Source organism: Xenopus laevis, chromosome 7L (assembly GCF_017654675.1).
Source record: "Xenopus laevis strain J_2021 chromosome 7L, Xenopus_laevis_v10.1, whole genome shotgun sequence".
Lineage (NCBI taxonomy): Eukaryota > Metazoa > Chordata > Amphibia > Anura > Pipidae > Xenopus > Xenopus laevis.
The window spans coordinates 29,625,580-29,643,905 of NC_054383.1; the positions used below are offsets into that span (position 1 = coordinate 29,625,580).

Consider the following 18,326-nt stretch of genomic DNA (forward strand, 5'->3'; position numbering starts at 1 on the left):
TCCGTATTTCTGGGTATGCCTGTGCCCCCCCGTCTCTGACATGATGGAGGGGACAGAGCATTATGGCAAGAGCCTATAAATAGACACAAAAAGACGGGAAAATGGGGCACTCTTAGGTCGTGGGTGGGGAATATTTTGTGTGTGTCGGAAATTTACATAGCAGGTGTAATCCATAACAACCCATTAATATTTCAATCTGATCTGTCAAGTGCAGTAAAACTAATGAAGATAAAAACATAATTTACTGAAATCACATTACTTTTTCTTGGACAGTGTCCTAGGTCTCATATATATATATTACCGTGGTTAAAGCATTTCAAGACATAGTGGCCCAAGCAATATGAGACACAGTGGCCCCTCAACTTATGTTACATAGCAATCTATGATACAGTGGTCCAAGCATTTCATGACAAAATTGTACTATCATTTTATAACACAGTAGTAGCCCCAACATTTCAATAGAGAGGTGCCCTTACATTGCAGTGCACCACCCTGAAACTGGATCCTGCAGTGCAGCCAGCTACCAGCCACTATGTAAAGTGGATAAAATGATGCCATGTGTGCAATGCAGTGTCTGTCTGTGTAAACGTGTAACTGCCTGATATTTGTATATGTGCGTTTTGAATGTTGAAAAATTGTAATGTTTTGAAAGTGCATTTAAAGGGTTTGGCCACAAGGGGACAGTAGGTTCAATTGACTGAAGCAAGAAGGTGGCACAAGTAAAATGTCCTAGCCTGGGCAAGACTGAGGGTTGCAGGACGTGTAACGGACTGTCTGACCGGTAGGTGGTGCATTGAAAAAGGCCTTCGCTGGGTTCGTAGGTTCTATTGGATGTGGGGTACTTGGATGACTTGTGTACCTGTAGAAGAAACTTGAGCAAGCAACTGTATTTCTGTTTCATCCATGTGTTTTAGTTTTATCCCACGTACCAAAACTCATACAGGCAGGTTAAATTACTTCTGATGTAACTGACCTTTGTGTGGGTTGTGTTAATGTAATGGGCTCTTTAGAGTTTAATAACAATGGAGAGCCATATGAATTGTAAATGTACATTATCTGTTTGGGCAGGAATAAAACATTTAGTAACCAAGACACAGGGAGTGAAGTGCTGAGCTAGAGCAGTGACTCTTCCATAGCAGATGTAGGATTCAATTTTATTATAAGTAGAAATGACTGAGAGCTTTGTTATTTTGCACAGCTGCTGAAGGCTTTATTATGCTGTTTTATACAGAAAGTTGTAACCTAAGGTCCCAAACAGCCAGTAACTAGCAAGCTAACAGAAAGCTATTCTGTATGACCAATTCAAACCCTACAGACAGCACTTGGGTAGAAAATACACAGGGTAAAATTATTACTTATTATAATACAGGTATAGGACCTGTTATCCAAAATGCTCTGGTCATTTGGACCTGGGGTTTTCCAGATAATGGATCTTTCCATAATTTGGGTCTTCATACAAGAAAATCATGTAAACATTAAATAAACTCAATAGAATGGTTTTGCTTCCAATAAGGATTAATTATATCTTAGTTTGGATTAAGTACAACGTACAAGGTATTATTAGAGAGAAAAGGTAAATCATTTTGAAAATTTTGGATCATTTGGATAAAATGGAGTCTATGGGAGAAGGCATTTCCCTAATTCAAAGCTTTCTGGATAATGGGTTTCCATATGGCAGAGGCCATAATTTTAACAATTCTTGTTTAATGTTTTGCCACACTTTAGTTGCATCCGACTTCCCTCATTGCCATGGAACTCTGTAAGGGGCATTTACTTACCAGACACAGGGCCAGATTTGATTCAGTAAGAAAAAAGTTTTATCACATGAAAAGTCATGGATGAGATTCCATTCGAGATGCAAATTCAATTCAGAAAATCTTATCTCATGGTTTATTACATGAAAACTCAATTGAAGTCTAAGGGGAAAAGCTGTAACTGAATTAGAGCACATCCATGTGCAATCCTTCAATCCACTGGGCGATTGCTGGAGCAGTCCCTCCGGAGAGTCACATTAGAATGTGACAAATACGACACTTAAAAAATGAAGTATTTATTTAAAAAGGCATCCGATCTCTGTTATATTAGCTGCTAATTTCTAGTTTCAGAGATAACTACTAAAGTCAGTATTGTCCTAACATGTATTCCCAAATTTCCCATATTTCTAACTCTAAATATTTTATTTGCCTTGAACATTATTTGCCTTGAACATGCATGAAATTTGGAAACCGCTACATTAATAGGAATCATTTTCAGGTTATTCTGCAAACATTCACTAGCAGTGAAAGTAACAGATTGTCCCGTTGGCAACACCGTTTATTTATGTATTTTATTAATTCTCAAAATTATGTTTGTTCTGTCAGGGAAAATCAAGCACATACAGTACATTATTGAAGATGGACTTTTTTTATTACTGTAAAACAATACTGCCATCTGCTGGTTCAAAACTAATAAACTGCAGAGATTTTCCTTTGGGTAGTAGTGCAAGAGCACTACGGGGAACAAGAGTAGCTGAGAAACAGCTTGATAATGAAAACGCAAAAGGAAGGTAGAATAGGTCCTCTTATGACATGCTAAAATTGGTGCACGGTGGCTCCGTGGGCTGCATTGCAGTGCTGGGGTCACAGATTTAATTCCTATGTTCTCCCTGTGTCTGTGTCCTGTAAATACTCCACTTCCCTTCCACACTCCATAATCATATGTGCTGGTCAGCAGTGCACTGCTCATTGGTTGGTGAGAGTAACCTTAGATTGTAAATTCCACTAATGCAGTGAATGATGTTTATATTCTCTGTAAGGCACTGCAGAGTATGTTGGTACTATATAAATAAAGGATAATAATAACAGTCTCTTTTAGTGCCACAGATTGTAGAATCTATGATCTGCAGCACTTCCGGGTTGGGGAGCCATTGTCGGACTGGGACACCAGGGGCCCACCCAAAAACCTTTGACTAGGGGCCCACCAATTAATCTAAGACCAGGGGTCCACTCTTAGTAATATTATTCTTCCTTTCCTCACTTATCTATTCTCCTTTTCTTTACATACTATAATCTATTATTCCATCTATTTAGTCAATTTGTTCTTATAGAAATAGGGAATGGCCATGAAATAGGCCAAATGTCTAGCAGCATGAGGGCTCAATGACACCTGGGCCCATCGGGACTTTTCCTGGTATCCCTGTGGGCCAGTCCGACACTGTGGGGAGCAGAGGAGCGGCTTTTCATGCCCCTCTCTCCATCCAGTTGTGTAACTAGATATTACGGGGCCCCACAGCAAAATATTTTTAAGGCCCCAAAATGTTTAGTGGTTGATCTGTTTTACCAATATTTATAGAAAGTATATATTAGGGCCACAAAGGGCCCCTATACCTCCTGGGACCCCTGCAGCCATAGGATCTGCTTCCTCTATAGTTAGACCCCCTGTCTCCATCCCCTCATATTCCCCTGCCCCTAGGCAACAAGCAGAGAGGGGGATCAAGCACTTCCTGAACCCCCCAGAGCAGCCCACTCAACGGACCTGCACAGAAGAGGACCCCTCCTGTTCCTGGATCCCTCTTACCTTCTCCTCCGGATTTCTTGCCTGTTTATCCCCAGATTAGTGTCACACACATACTTTGCACACCAATGCACACTTATATTCACACTTACAGACACTCACATACATTTTTGGGGATCAGGGGTTTTTTAAAACTCACACACATGTACATAACATGCAATTTGTCAAGTGTACACACACACACACACGCTCTTACACTATTTTGTGGATTTTTTTGTCTGTTTTTTTTTGCCTGAACAAAATGTAAAGCATTGCGTAAAGCATATTCGCTGAACACACTGTTCAATAACATATGAATGTTATTTGGATGATTATATTGCAATTTTGGATTATTTTTCATCCCCAAAGGAACCTTTCTACCACTTTCACTTGACCCTAATTTACACAAAACCGCTTAAATTTTTTGGCAAATTGGGGGGGGGGGAGAGGATATGATGGTGGCAGGCACCGTTGGAAACCAGAAAAAATGTCTGGAAGCCGCCACTGTAAATAAAGACCCTAGAAACTAAATATTAAGAGGTGGTTCGCCTTTACATTCGTTTCTAGTATGAATAGCAAAATCTAAGCAGCTTTTCAGTTGGTCTTCATTATTTATTTGTTATAGATTTTGAATTATTTGCTGTCTTCTTCTGACTCTTTCCAGCTTTCAACCAGGGGCCACTGACTCATTCTAAAAAACAAATGCTCTGTAAGGCAACACATTTATTGTTATTGCTACTACTTTTTCTTACCCTTCTTTTTATTCAGGCCCTCTCCTATTCATATGTTAGTCTCTTATTCAAATCAATGCATGGTTGCTAGGGTATTTTGGACCCTAGCAACCAGATTGCTGAAAATGCAATTTGGAGAGCTGCTGAATAAAAAAGTTAAATGACCAATTTGCCAGGAAAACAAAGGGGAGCTGCCTGCTTGGCCCTGCAAACATAGATAGATCGCACTGGGACCGACATAGATTTTTTGACCTGGCCGATCAATTTCCTGACAGATGTCAGCCGAAAAATGGTAAGATGTACGATCGTTCGAATCCCACTAACCGCACGTTAATTTCGAAGGATTGGTCGGACTTCCCTAAAATCGGTCGTTCACCAAGAAGAATCGTCGCGTCTATGGGGAGCTGTGTGACCTTAGATTGCAAGCTCTACTGGGGCAGTGAATGTTGTATAACCTCTGTAAAACACTGCAGAATATGTTAGTGCTATTTAAATCAAGATTAATAATAGTACAGGTATGGATCCATAATCCGGAAACCCGTTATCCAGAAAGCTCAGCTACGGAAAGGCCATCTCCCATAGACTCCATTTTAGTCATATAATCTAATTTTTTTCTGTAATAATAAAACAGTACATTGTACTTTATGCAAACTAAGCTATAATGAATCTTTATTGGAAGCAAAACCAGCCTATTTGGTTTATTTGATGTTTACATGATTTCCTAGAAGACTGAAGGTATGAAGACCCACATTACGGAAAGATCCATTATTCAGGAAAACCCAAGGTCCAAAGAACTCTGGATAACAGGTCAAATACCTGTATTCCGTTTAAGGAAGTGTTCTTGAAAGCATTAAGGAAGGTACATTAGACTGGGGTGATTCTAGCCCATTGATCCCCAACCAGTAGCTCATGAGTAACATGTTGCTCTCCAACCCCTTGGATGTTGCTCCCAGTGGCCTCAAAGCAGGAGCTTATTTTTGAATTTCAGGCTTGGAGGTAAGTTTTGGTGCATAAAAACCAGATGTACTGCCAAATAGAGCCTCAATGTAGGTTGACAATCCACAAAGGGCTACCAAATGGCCAACCACAGCCCTTATTTGGCACCCAAAGAACATTTTCCATGCTTGTGTTGCTCCCCAACTCCTTTTACTTCTGAATGTTGCTCACGGGTTTAAAAGGTTAGGGTTCCCTGTTGTAGCCCATGAGCCACCCTAAGGCGACTCTGACGATGTCACACCCTCACTCCTTTCCTGCTTTACAAGGGGTTTGGGCTGCTGCGTCACTAATGCTGACAGCGAAATTGCAAACTGCTGTTTGCTGCACCTGGTCACTTGTGGGGCACTGCTGCCTGAGGCAAGGATCCCAATTTCCCTCCTAGTAGGAGGGCCCCATACATTCTGCATGTATTAAGAGACATTTGACTCCAAAAACGCAACTGAAAGAAGTGAGCTAGCAGTTGCTATGGATGTTCCCTGTTTCTTTAAACAGGCAATACTATGCGGTTGTTAGCATTATAAAAACATCTGTTTTATAATGATTAAAATAATAAAAAATATGTTGCAAGCAAGGGGTGTGTTTTAAAGAGAACACCTCACACCTTGTAAATGTCGAATATTATGGTCCTGTTTATTCTGTTGAAGTGCCTGTAGCAATATACTGTACTACATCCAGGGTAAAATAGCCTAATGGGTCTTTGCTTAACAGTTCAACTGGAGGCCTTTCGGCTGGACGTGGCCCTCCAAAGGAATTTAATGGCACTGCTTTTGCTCTAGGGCTCCATTGTATGACATTATTATTTTAATATAATCTGGCCCTCAAATATGCTGTACTTGTACAAGAATGAATCAGTCCATTGAATTTGTTTAAATAATTTTCCAGAACATGCTTATGAGTAAAAAAGTTAGTTTTTACATCAATCTTATAAAAAACATTACTTAAGAATCCCCTCATAGCACCTAACGCGTTTCATGCTTACCTAGCACTTAGTCATAGGCAATATCTTGAATTTGTTGCCCTGACCCTATCAGATAAGGGCATACAGTACAATAGCACTGAACCCGGGGATTTTTATAGGCAAATATATTGAGGAGTACAGGAGTGTGTTTTAAGTGTTGTAAATGGAAGGCATTAATTGCCAGGCATTGAGGCTTGGTGAGATCTAGGGGGTGATTGCTTATTTTTGCTGAGTTGGATATTCTCACAACTATCAAGGCGGCTTATGAAAATGTTTTCATGTAGGGGAGTTCTAGTCTTGTCTGTGTTGGTAAAGAAAGTAAATGGAACTGCCTTTCAGTGCTAACCATGCGTCTAATTACACCCCACATTCCATGGAACTTCCCACTGACTTTTCTTTAAAGGCTGTGTGTAGATTTGCTTGATAAACAGTTTACAAAGGAATAGCACATGTGCTGATTTGTGTAAATGCTTTTACAAACACCGGGAATTGTTTTTGAACACTTATTTAAATCCAGTATAAGCCAACAATATGTACAGAGTAAACAAACAATGGATTTTACATACAGGAATAATTTTTGAAATAAAGCTCTGGGAATCTAATAAGAAGGGGGAGAAAGACAGAATGAAGGGAAGTAAATGAAAATTGTGTTTCCAGGTTGCAGTCTAGAGTTAAATGTCACAGTCCAGCCATTCATGCTTTTATTTTTATACACTGTTGCAAAGTATATGCAGTGCTGTGTATTGTTCTTATACGCTCGCTCATTGCCCTAAAGAGCTTTCAACTCAGTTTTGGTGCGTGTGGCTCTAGGAGTTAAAGTGATTTATCTAGTTCTAGGAAGAACACAGATGTATTATATAAATGGCTTGATATAATGATGGTAAGAAGCATTCTCAGTGGAGATTTCTCTTGCATCTGTAATTAAGTTAAGTTCACTTTAGGGATCTAGAGTGCATTTTTATGAAGGGTGTATATCCCCTTAAAATTATGTAGGAGGTAGTTTGTAGCTTCGTAGCTGCTTCCATTTCAAATGTACACTCAAAAAGATTCAAATTACAGAAAGATTAATTATCTGGAAAAGCCCAGGTCCTGGACAACAGGTCCCATACCTGTACTGGATGAAAAAATAATCTATTTATATAATATAAACTATTTCATTTGAGTCCTGTCATACCCTCACTTTCAAAGTTGTCATAGGAAAATACACTAAAGTCTACATCCTCCTCCCTCACCCATACTCCCTCGGTCATCTGCCCTAAACCTTCAATCCTCCTCCCTCAGTTATCCGCTTTGCTCTTTCGTTCCTCTTTTCTCAGCCATTTGTTAGTGTTTCCATAAAATCTTGATTTAGGGCTTTCCCCTTTATTAAAATAAAGCCCCATATGAAATGCATTTAGTCCCATTTCATTATCTTCAAATAAATGATTTCACGGTCCGAAACACCCAATGACAACCTGCCACAAATAAGTTAAATGAGTCTTAAAAAATGTGAATAAAATCATTAATTTACAGATAAGGAACTGGACTAATTACATTTAGCAGATTTATCAAAGGTCGAGGTGAAGTTTTGAAGTGAAAAACTTCAAATTTCAAGCTATTTTTTATATACATCAACTAGGGAATAGTCATACTTCGATTCGAAGTTGAAAAAAACTCAGAAACTCGAAGGTCGAATTTATTTGAAGTACTGTCTCTTTAAAACTTGACTTCGGCCATTCGCCACCTAAAACCTGCCGAAGTGCTGTTTTAGCCTATGGGGGACCTCCTACAACCTGTATGGAGGCAATTGGGGAAGTTTGGGAGATCAAAGGTCGAAGTAAAAAAAACTAATCGAAGTATGATTGACGACCCTCGGTCTTTTTGAATTCAAAGTTCGAAGTTTTTTTTAACTTGACCTTCGACCTTTGCTAAATCTGCCCCTTAATATTGGGTTTGATGTTAAATAAGGTTTAATTTTGTAGTTGAAATCCTTGTATGAGATTTTGCCGAAAACAGGAATGGATGATTGATGTTGAGTGAGGATGTCAGATAACAGATAATGGAGGAAGGATGACTGAGGGAGGAAGGCAGAGGTGTAAGTGAAGATTTGTGTAATGACGGACTTTAAAGGGGTGTTTCACCTTTAACACAGAAAGAAATCGTCAGCGCTCGGTCTAACCCACACTCAACTGGAGTTGACAGCTGCGGTACACGAAAAAACCAAAAATTTGTACACATAGAGAAAATTTGCCAGTGCACAGTTTGCCTTTAAAAATCATTTTTACAAAAAATGAGGTGTTAGTACAACACTTTGGCCAAAATATGTAAGCTCACGTGCCACATCAAGGCCCCTCATTGTACGTGAGTCCTACACTATTTGTGAGCATTATAAGTTTGTAGTGCATTTAAAATCAAGTCCCCCAGGAAACTGAGTCATAAGACTATTGTGCACTTACCCTTAGCTCAGGTGGGAAAGCAGGGAGCTTTTAAGCTCCAGCCAACAAACATACACCTGTGTGTGAACAATTTCCTTCCTACACTATTAGCATTTTAAGTTTGTAGTGCATTTAAAATAGAGTCCCCCCCAGTAAACAATGTGACTGAGTTCACTAGTACGTTTTAGAATGGCAATTTCTAAGCATCTTTGCAATGGGTTTCCATATCTATTTATTGTTTATAGATTTTGAATTATTTACCTTCTGACTCTTTCCAGCTTTCACATAGGGGTCAGTGACCCTGTCTAAAAAAACAAAGTGCTCTACAAGACTATTGCAACTTTTTATCACTTGTCTTTCTATTCCGACTCTGTCCTATTCGTACTCCTGTCTCTTATTCACTTCAGGGTGTGGTTGCTAGGGTATTTTGGAACCTAGCAGCCAGATTGCTGAAACTGGAACCTAGAGAGCCGCTGAATAAAACAAAAAAAACAAATAACTCAAAAACCACAAATAATAATAAAAAAAACAATTGCAAATTGTCTCAGAATATCACTTTCTATATCATACTAAAAGTTATCTCAAAGGTGAACAACCACCTTAAAAGTGAAGCAGAACCAAGGTACAACCTATGTTATATTACAGGGCACACTTGCATTTCTATCAAGAATGTCTTATAATGGCCACCGTACTAGCCTGACTCACAGCTGTTTCCTGGTTCCTGCTCACACCAGTTCTCAGCACACGCCAAGAGAATCATCAGGAAGAGATCTCTCAGTTACTACACTGTAATGTACCAGCCCTTACTAACTTCTCAGAAGGATAAAGCTTTTCCCTATGTTCATTGTATGTGCTTTTCCAATATGCTGATCATATTACAAAAAGAGTTGCTGTTTTATATTCCTTTTTCCTGTGCAGATCATGACTAGAAACTTCCCTGCACATGAAAGCAGCTCTGCAACAAAGCTTATTACACTACAAAGCCAGGCACATTCCTAACGACTGCAGCACTTTGTGAATTGTGACAGTTTCTCTGTAAGCAAGAGGCACAACACAGGAGGCAGACAGGAGCTATAACACAGGGAAGGGGGGAAGATCCTGCATAGTCTGTGCAGGCAGAAAAGGTGCAGGGTGCATGTTTCCTACACAGTGTGCTGGGTTAATACAGCATCTGTGAGCACCCGGGAAGAGAAAGGAGACGCACGCCTTGCTTCCTCCACCAGGTTATGACGTATAGCAGCAGGCATAGGCTCCAGTCCTGCTGCTGTGGGGAATGATTTTAAATATAGCTTCTGTGATAGGAAAACAGAACAGAAGCGCAGGCTATAAATAAACATAAAAGGTATTGTAATTGTTAAGTTTAACCCATTGTGTGCTGTGCTGTAGGGGGTTGTTATAACGTCGGTACATTTTTTTTTATTTAAAGGTTTTTTACAGCTCCTTTAAAGAAGTGTCTCTTATCTATTGCTCATACGACATTGCACAATAACATTTCAACGTTTCCAGAATGCAGGCAGCGGAGAGAGATGCATCGTCTCTGGGGAGTTCCAGCTGGTCGGAGAGTAGCCCAACAATGACAGAATCGCACTCGGAGTCTCCGCAAAGCACCGCCAAGTCACAGGCATTTGACCTCTTCAACCTGGTGGTCTCGTATAAGAGAATAGAAATATATTTGGAGCCTATTAAAGATTCATGGGAAGGTATCAAATATCTGCTAAGGTAATGCGCTGTTGCTGGCTTATGTATTAGCTGTTGTAAGGTGTGTGTGTCATTGTAAAACAACAAATAAAACAGACTGTAACTGTGCAATGATACAATCCTTGTATGAAGTCCTGCTTAGAGGCAATTATGATTCGGTTCACAGAGGGAACGATTGTATCAGCCGATATTGCCCACCTCAAGGTGGCATATCAGTGAAAGATCTGCTAAAATGCGCACTGGTCCTGGGTTGTTTTCTGCAGGACGGGCTGATGCCATCTTTCCCCAACCTTCCAGGTCTTCCTTGCATCCTTGGCATACATGCAATACAGATCTCTTCAGAAAAGTTTCATCCTGCATGTGTCAAGTCTGAAAGTTTGACTTCTGGGATGGTGGGGGTCCGCCCTTCAGAAAACTACACCTTGCCGGTTTGTTTGTTTTAAGAGATAAGCAGTAAGTCAGTGGTAGTTGCATAACATATTATGAATAAAAGCTTCTCTTTTTCATGTGCATGTTCATATACAAAGCTAAATAAATCTTGCATTTGAAAATAATAGCTGTTGTCAAAATCTAAAATACTGACTTTTTAAGTTTTAGATATAAGGCATATTCACGGACAGTTTATTTCAGTGAATAGTTTAGTTTTTGTATCACATGCTGCTGCCTATCACAAGGCCTGGATCAGCCCCAAGAGGAACAAACAGTTTTCCTGCTGCATATGCCCTCAGATGAAATAGGTTCCAAAGCATGACTTTACATCATGCCTCCTTTTGCTGTCAGGGAACATAGTGGTCTTAGTTTAAGGGGTTGTTCACCTTTGAGTTAACATTTGGCATGATGTCGAAAGTGATATATTCAGGCAATTCGCAGCTGGTTTTCATTTTTTATTAGTTTTTGAGTTATTAAGCTTTATATTCAGCAGGTCTCCAATTTCCAATTTAAGCAATCTGGTTGCTAGGGTCCAAATTACGCTAGCAACCATGCAGCAATTTGAATAAGACACTGACATATGAATAGGAGAGGGACTAAATAGAAAGATGAGTTATTAAAGGTAGCAATAGCAATAAATGTGTAGCTTTACAGAGCATTTGTTTTTAGATGGGGTCAGTGATCCCCATATAAAAGCTGGAAAGAGTCAGACGAAGAAGGCTAATAATTGAAAAACTATAAAAAATAAATAATGAAAACCAATTAAAAAGTTGGTTAGAATTGGTCATTTTATAACATGCTACAAGTTAACTTGAAGGTGAACCACAACACATTTTGTAACATAAGAATGTTTTCCAAAGTACTTTCGTAGTTCGCTTTTGAACTTTACTGAAAAATCCCATGTATGCGCTTTGCAATTTGTTTTTAACATTCCTTTCTTTCCACAGGTGGCAGATGCCCCTTTGCTCAGTTTTTATCTGCATCACGCTAAATATTTTTCTGCTAACCCTAAATGAAGGTAAACTGGAAAATCTTCTCTTTTTTTGTTCTTGTGTCAGAAAGAATCTTGTTCAGCTGATTTGTCCAATTGGTTGTAAAAAGTATTTGCTTTTTTTAAAAAAAAAAAAACTTGATGAAATTGCATGTTTATGTGTATATTAATATAGCGTTGTTTGTTTATACAGCGTTGTATGTATATTTTGCTTGTAAACACATTGGTTTTAGAAGATACAACACACAGTTTGTTCTCACAAGACAACTGCTTGTTTTCTTACTGCCATTAATTGGCAGATATAGCATCAATGTGCAATGAAGTGTAGCAAGGTAAACAAATCTTATACCCATGCATTAGACAACATGCAGGCATTTCCATTAACTGTGACCATCGTTAAGTGGCAGCAGAATCCCAGTAGTGTAGTGTTGGCTAGAAACATCTCCCTGCTCCCTTCTCCTCCAGCACATCTACCCATCCTAGTACAATCCTACAATTAAGCAGCTGAAAGAGAGTGGGGTTACCAGATCTCTAAAGCAGAGAATGGGGGCCAAGTTTCTTGAAAATCCCTACTTACACACCCCTCAGACTCTTAAATAGTCAGTTGCTTGTTTAAAGGATAAGAAACGCTACCAAAGTAGTTTATTTCCAATAAATTAACCACAATAGTGCAAGCTATAACACTATATTTATTCTGTAGAATGCTTTACCATACCTGAGTAAACAGCTCTAGAAGTGCTTTCTGTTTGTTTAGATAGCAGCTGCCATATTGGTGTGACATCACTTCCTGCCTGAGTCTCTCTCTGCTAACTCATAGCTCTGAGCACAGATTAAAGCAGGGAGAGAGGAGCAAACTGAGCATGCTTAAGGCCTAGCCCTGGAGGTTTATGCTGAAAACAAGGAGTCTGATACAGAAGCCCACAATAGAAGGAAAGAAATGTGGTGTTTCTTTTGACAGAAGGCTCAGAGCAGCATTACTTTGAGGGTTTACTGGTGTATTTAAATAAACCTTTCTGATAAAGCTTACTTAATTTTAGCCTTTCCTTCTCCATTAAGGGCAATGGCATATTGGGTCATTCTGAGTGTTTTCCAGCTTAGCAGGTGTGCAGCAAAACACTCTGAATCAACCTTTCTTTATTCTTACAAAAATCACCTTCACCCATGGGTGCACTCAATGGGCAGCCAAAGTATGTAATGTGGTGCACGTTCACAGAAAAAAAAAAAAACACAGTGGGCATAGAACCGTGTCTGTTCCAAAGCAGCATTTGGGCACAATCAAATGTTTTGCTTTTTTTTTTCCTGCCAACCCATGGGTACAATGCCATTGGCATCATTGATCCCTGTTTTCCCTGTCCATGTTTACAAATGCCTGTGGCTATATAACCTCACATATAAATATTATAATAATACTGCATTTGTTTTGTTTTTTTTCTACCTGAAGTAACTTCTATCAGTCCTAAGTTACTGCCGTGCTGAGCTGTGCAGGGAGAATGCTTTGAGGGCAAAAATAGACATAATGAAATATGTTGCTTCCTTTGTTTTTTTTGTTAAATTAAATTTCCATTGTTTATTTCCCTAACTGGGTTGTGCAAAGGAAAAAGAGTGCACACCTGCTGCTTTATTGGATTTTATTAATGATAGCTTAGATTTACAGTGCAACAGGCAAGATTGTATGCTTACCCTGTCATCTCAATAATTAAACGCTTACAGTAGGCTTGTGTATCAATTGCTTTGCCAGCTGAGACATTGTTAGACACAGGAACAGATATCACAGCTGTCAAGTTGGTGCTAACATGTGCCCAATATCCTTTAATACAGAGGAGACGTCCTGGTGTCAGCTGTATATAGGTAAATCCCTCTCACAATAAGTACACATGTGGATGAACAAAAGAAGGATTCAGTATAAACACCTGCTTAATGAAAATGTGATGAATTACCCATGCAGAGAATTTAGGACCACATTTCCAAATGGAGAGCTAATCCACCTAATGCATTTTAGCTCCCACCAGAAAGTGCACCACAAGGGGCTCCCAAAACAGCGTTGCTCTCATGTACCTGGTCTAAATGCAGAGTTGGGCAACAGGGTTGTTGACTGTCATATTTGGCCACATCACTACTGCTCAGTACCAAAGGAAACTGATTGTTGATCAGGCACATACACTATGGAAACTAGAAAAAGACTCCCATAGCTCATGCTGCTGCTTGACTCTCCATCAGCGAGCCAGAAAACAACTCTATTTTCTTTTATTAAGCTTCCCTGGGCTTGTGTATTTGCTGCAACATATACAGTGGTGTGAAAAACTATTTGCCCCCTTCCTGATTTCTTATTCTTTTGCATGTTTGTCACACAAAATGTTTCTGATCATCAAACACATTTAACTATTAGTCAAAGATAACACAAGTAAACACAAAATGCAGTTTTTAAATGAGGGTTTTTATTATTTAGGGAGAAAAGAAATCCAAACCTGTGTGAAAAAGTAATTGCCCCCTGAACCTAATAACTGGTTGGGCCACCCTTAGCAGCAATAACTGCAATCAAGCGTTTGCGATAACTTGCAACGAGTCTTTTACAGCGCTCTGGAGGAATTTTGGCCCACTCATCTTTGCAGAATTGTTGTAATTCAGCTTTATTTGAGGGTTTTCTAGCATGAACCGCCTTTTTAAGGTCATGCCACAACATCTCAATAGGATTCAGGTCAGGACTTTGACTAGGCCACTCCAAAGTCTTCATTTTGTTTTTCTTCAGCCATTCAGAGGTGGATTTGCTGGTGTGTTTTGGGTCATTGTCCTGCTGCAGCACCCAAGATCGCTTCAGCTTAAGTTGACGAACAGATGGCCGGACATTCTCCTTCAGGATTTTTTGGTAGACCGTAGAATTCATGGTTGCATCTATCACAGCAAGTCTTCCAGGTCCTGAAGCAGCAAAACAACCCCAGACCATCACACTACCACCACCATATTTTACTGTTGGTATGATGTTCTTTTTCTGAAATGCTGTGTTACTTTTACGCCAGATGTAACGGGACGCGCACCTTCCAAAAAGTTCAACTTTTGTCTCGTTGGTCCACAAGGTATTTTCCCAAAAGTCTTGGCAATCATTGAGATGTTTTTTAGCAAAATTGAGACGAGCCTTAATGTTCTTTTTGCTTAAAAGTGGTTTGCGCCTTGGAAATCTGCCATGCAGGCCGTTTTTGCCCAGTCTCTTTCTTATGGTGGAGTCGTGAACACTGACCTTAATTGAGGCAAGTGAGGCCTGCAGTTCTTTAGATGTTGTCCTGGGGTCTTTTGTGGCCTCTCGGATGAGTTGTCTCTGCGCTCTTGGGGTCATTTTGGTCGGCCGGCCACTCCTGGGAAGGTTCACCACTGTTCCATGTTTTTGCCATTTGTGGATAATGGCTCTCACTGTGGTTCGCTGGAGTCCCAAAGCTTTAGAAATGGCTTTATAACCTTTGAAATTGAACTCAGGTGTGATAAACCACAGTTAAGTTATTTTTTAACAAGGGGGGCAATCACTTTTTCACACAGGCCCATGTAGATTTGGAGTTTTTTTACTCCCTTAATAACGTAAACCTTCATTTAAAAACTGCATTTTGTGTTCAATTATGTTATCTTTGACTAATAGTTAACGGTTTTTGATGATCAGAAACATTTAAGTGTGACAAACATGCAAAAGAATAAGAAATCAGGAAGGGGGCAAATAGTTTTTCACACCACTGTACATCCATTCAACTTTAACTTCCTGCTGTATGCAAATTAGCCAACGCTAGCGCAACTTCACCCTGCTTGCCGAATTAACGCTAGCGCAACTTCTCCAGCGTTCGGCGCCCTGGACACAACTTGTTACTCAATTATTGTTGTCTGAGGGAATTTTCGTCCTGGCGAAGTGTTGACCTGCCTGCGAAGTGGTCACTGGCGAATTTTCGCTGCTTAGTAAATTTGCCCCTCTGTCTCTTTTAGTCCATTATAGAGATTCCTATTCCTTTTTTTAATTATTTGCTTTTCTTTTCTGCCTCTTTCTTGGTTTCAGATAGGGATCACTGACCCCAGCAGACAAAAATCTATTATTCTCTGATGCTGCAGTTTTGTTATTGTTACTTTTTATTACTTATCTGCTTATTCATATTCCAATCCCTCATTCAAATCACTGCCTGCTTGCTAGGGTAAATAACTCGAAAACCACACAAATATTAAAGAATGAAGACCAATTGCAGATTGTTTCAGAATATCAATATCTACATAATACAAAAAGTTAATTTAGAGGTGACACAAGGCGAACCACATTCTTAAGAAAGGGCACAGTAGCTAGTGTTTGGAATGGTGCATTGGAGCAGGAAGGTAACATGAATGCTGTAGAAAGGAAGAACACTTTTTTTGCTTATCTAATTATTATTTCTTACAGTGGCTTGGTTCTCAGTGGGTGCCCTGTTAATCTCAATACCGGCTCTAATTGGATACCTCCAGGAGATGTCCAAAATCCACATTCCTGAGCCTGAACTCGCCCGAAGAAAATATTACAGCGTAAGGCGGGAAGAGCTACAGAAAGTTAAGCTTTCTCGCCAAGAAGCGGTGGCAGAGTTTAAAAGTTTGTAAGTAACCAACCTAAATGTAAACAAGTTATGCGTAGAAAAAAAAAGATTACCCTCATATCCATGAGCCAAATGTAAAGTGCTATGGTGCTGGTGAAATGAGTATTGGTTATATAGTAAGTGTTACAGTGTTTGCACAATAAAGGTGAAAATTATGAACAATTATTTAAAATTCCCCACTCAATTGACAGCTTGTTGTCAGAATAAAAAATAAATAATATTATATATTATATAAGTATAACTTTTATTTCACCATAAAATAGTTATATGATTACATTAACCCAAGTGTAAGTAACATATACAGTATATGAAAGTCCAGCTTATCGAATTTTTCTTCAAATTGTCCTATTAAGGGGAAAAGCAGGTACTGAAATAGTACCCTTGCCTCTCGTGGAAAATTGCACCAGTATGGGTACATATAGTGACCAATTAGCAAACAAGTTTTAATATTCTACTACTAGTTAAAAAAATAAAGCAAACACCTGATTGGTTTGTGTGGGTAATTGCACTGGTACAGTTAGCACCCTTCTCAGTAAATTATTAGCTGCCTTCTCGCTTGTTTGTTTTAACTACAGCTGTCTTTCAACTGGTTAGTATGATGTCCCTTTTTTTTGTAAGGGCAATCATTTTCACTTTAATGGTAGCTCAACTTGAAATGAACTTCAGCAGCAATTCGATCCAGTTTACAATATTAGCATCTATCTGGTTATTGGGATTGAATTTACCCTAGCAACCAGGCAGTGGTGTAAATAAGAGACCAGGCCTTTATAATAAAATAGGTAGTTAAGAGATTCTGGCAGTCAATGACCCGAGTATTGGTGAAGGAGCTTCCCGGTGCCATATGAATGAAAATGGCCTGTGCCCATTAATGCCAGTTTTTGGCCTGAAAAAAAGGCACATGGGTATATGGTGTTTCTGCCAACTTATTTAACTGTGTGTCATAGGTCTTCTGCTTTTCATACTAAGATTTTATTTCTGCTGTTTTACTTTTTTCTTGTAGCTTAATTCACTTGGAGAGTATACTGAATTTGATATGTGGCAGTTGCGAACGAGTCTATCAAGTCATGTACTGGCAGAATCCTGCTGCCTCATTTCAGTAAGTAGCTGCAACAAATCATGTGAACCTGGGTAGTCATCTCCGGCATTGTGCTGTGTGGGGCATGCAGGTTAATATACTAGAAATGTTAACATGGCGGGGTTAATATTCACATTAATATTTTTGGAACTAGTACTTCTCCACCTGGATGTCAATTCTGGGGTATTAACTTTTAAATAGTGCAGCACACTTTTTTTCTGTTGGTGGTAGCTATACCATAGTCAATTTGAGTGACTAGCAGATGAAGCAGCCAGACTTGAAGAGGGGTGACCATATAGACCTCAAGGTTGAACAACTAGTGGCGGCCTTCTTTACAGTGCAGTGTTTTTAACAACATCATACGATGCACTTGTTTTGGTTGCTGAGATTTTGACAATATGATAGCTGCCAAGTTCATAAGCAGTATGAAGACATATGGAGAATAAAAAGATAATACCATTAAGTCCAATAACCCTGGGCCATCAGAAACTAACTATAACAGAGCAGGGTAAAAAACATAATGGATGGGTAAACCCAGGAACCTTCTCTACCCCAACTGTTTCACTAGCAGAGCAATTCTTTAAAATATTACCCTTTCTCTCTAGCCTCCACATATGGTCTGTGCCAGTAGTGAAAGCATCCTAGAATAAGAACAAATTGGTACCTAAACCTTGGAGTTCAAAATCCAACTTGCCTGTTGTTAAGTTGAAGTGCAGGTCCTAGGATAGTTGACCTGATCCATATCCCTGTTGGGGGACACTCTGTAACTTTATCTGTGTTTGCTAAATTCTGCTGATTATATCACCATAAACCTGAGCCATCACTAAGAAACTCTGCAATATATTTAAGCTGGCCTTTCCACAAGGTCAGTTAACATAGTAACATAGTAAATAAGGTTGAAAAAAGACACACATCCA

At 39.4% G+C, this 18,326-nt stretch overlaps 1 protein-coding gene across 12 annotated transcripts in view; it reads left to right on the plus strand.

Annotated features, from left to right (window-relative positions):
* Nucleotides 1–9,317: 9,317 nt before the first annotated feature.
* The window catches only part of LOC108696166 (protrudin), a 73,538-nt gene continuing 64,529 nt past the window's right edge, over nt 9,318–18,326 (plus strand). For 3 of the 12 annotated variants that reach the window (XM_018225268.2, XM_041568721.1, XM_041568723.1), the window contains exons 1-5: nt 9,506–9,972; nt 10,137–10,349; nt 11,705–11,775; nt 16,148–16,334; nt 17,335–17,430. In XM_018225268.2, the coding sequence (XP_018080757.1) occupies nt 10,138–10,349; nt 11,705–11,775; nt 16,148–16,334; nt 17,335–17,430 (566 nt within the window). In that variant the 5' untranslated portion in view covers nt 9,506–9,972; nt 10,137. Of the gene's footprint in view, nt 9,477–9,502; nt 9,973–10,056; nt 10,350–11,704; nt 11,776–16,147; nt 16,335–17,334; nt 17,431–18,326 lie in introns of those variants that run through there. The other 9 variants (XM_041568719.1, XM_041568720.1, XM_041568715.1 and 6 more) reach the window with 8 other exon arrangements.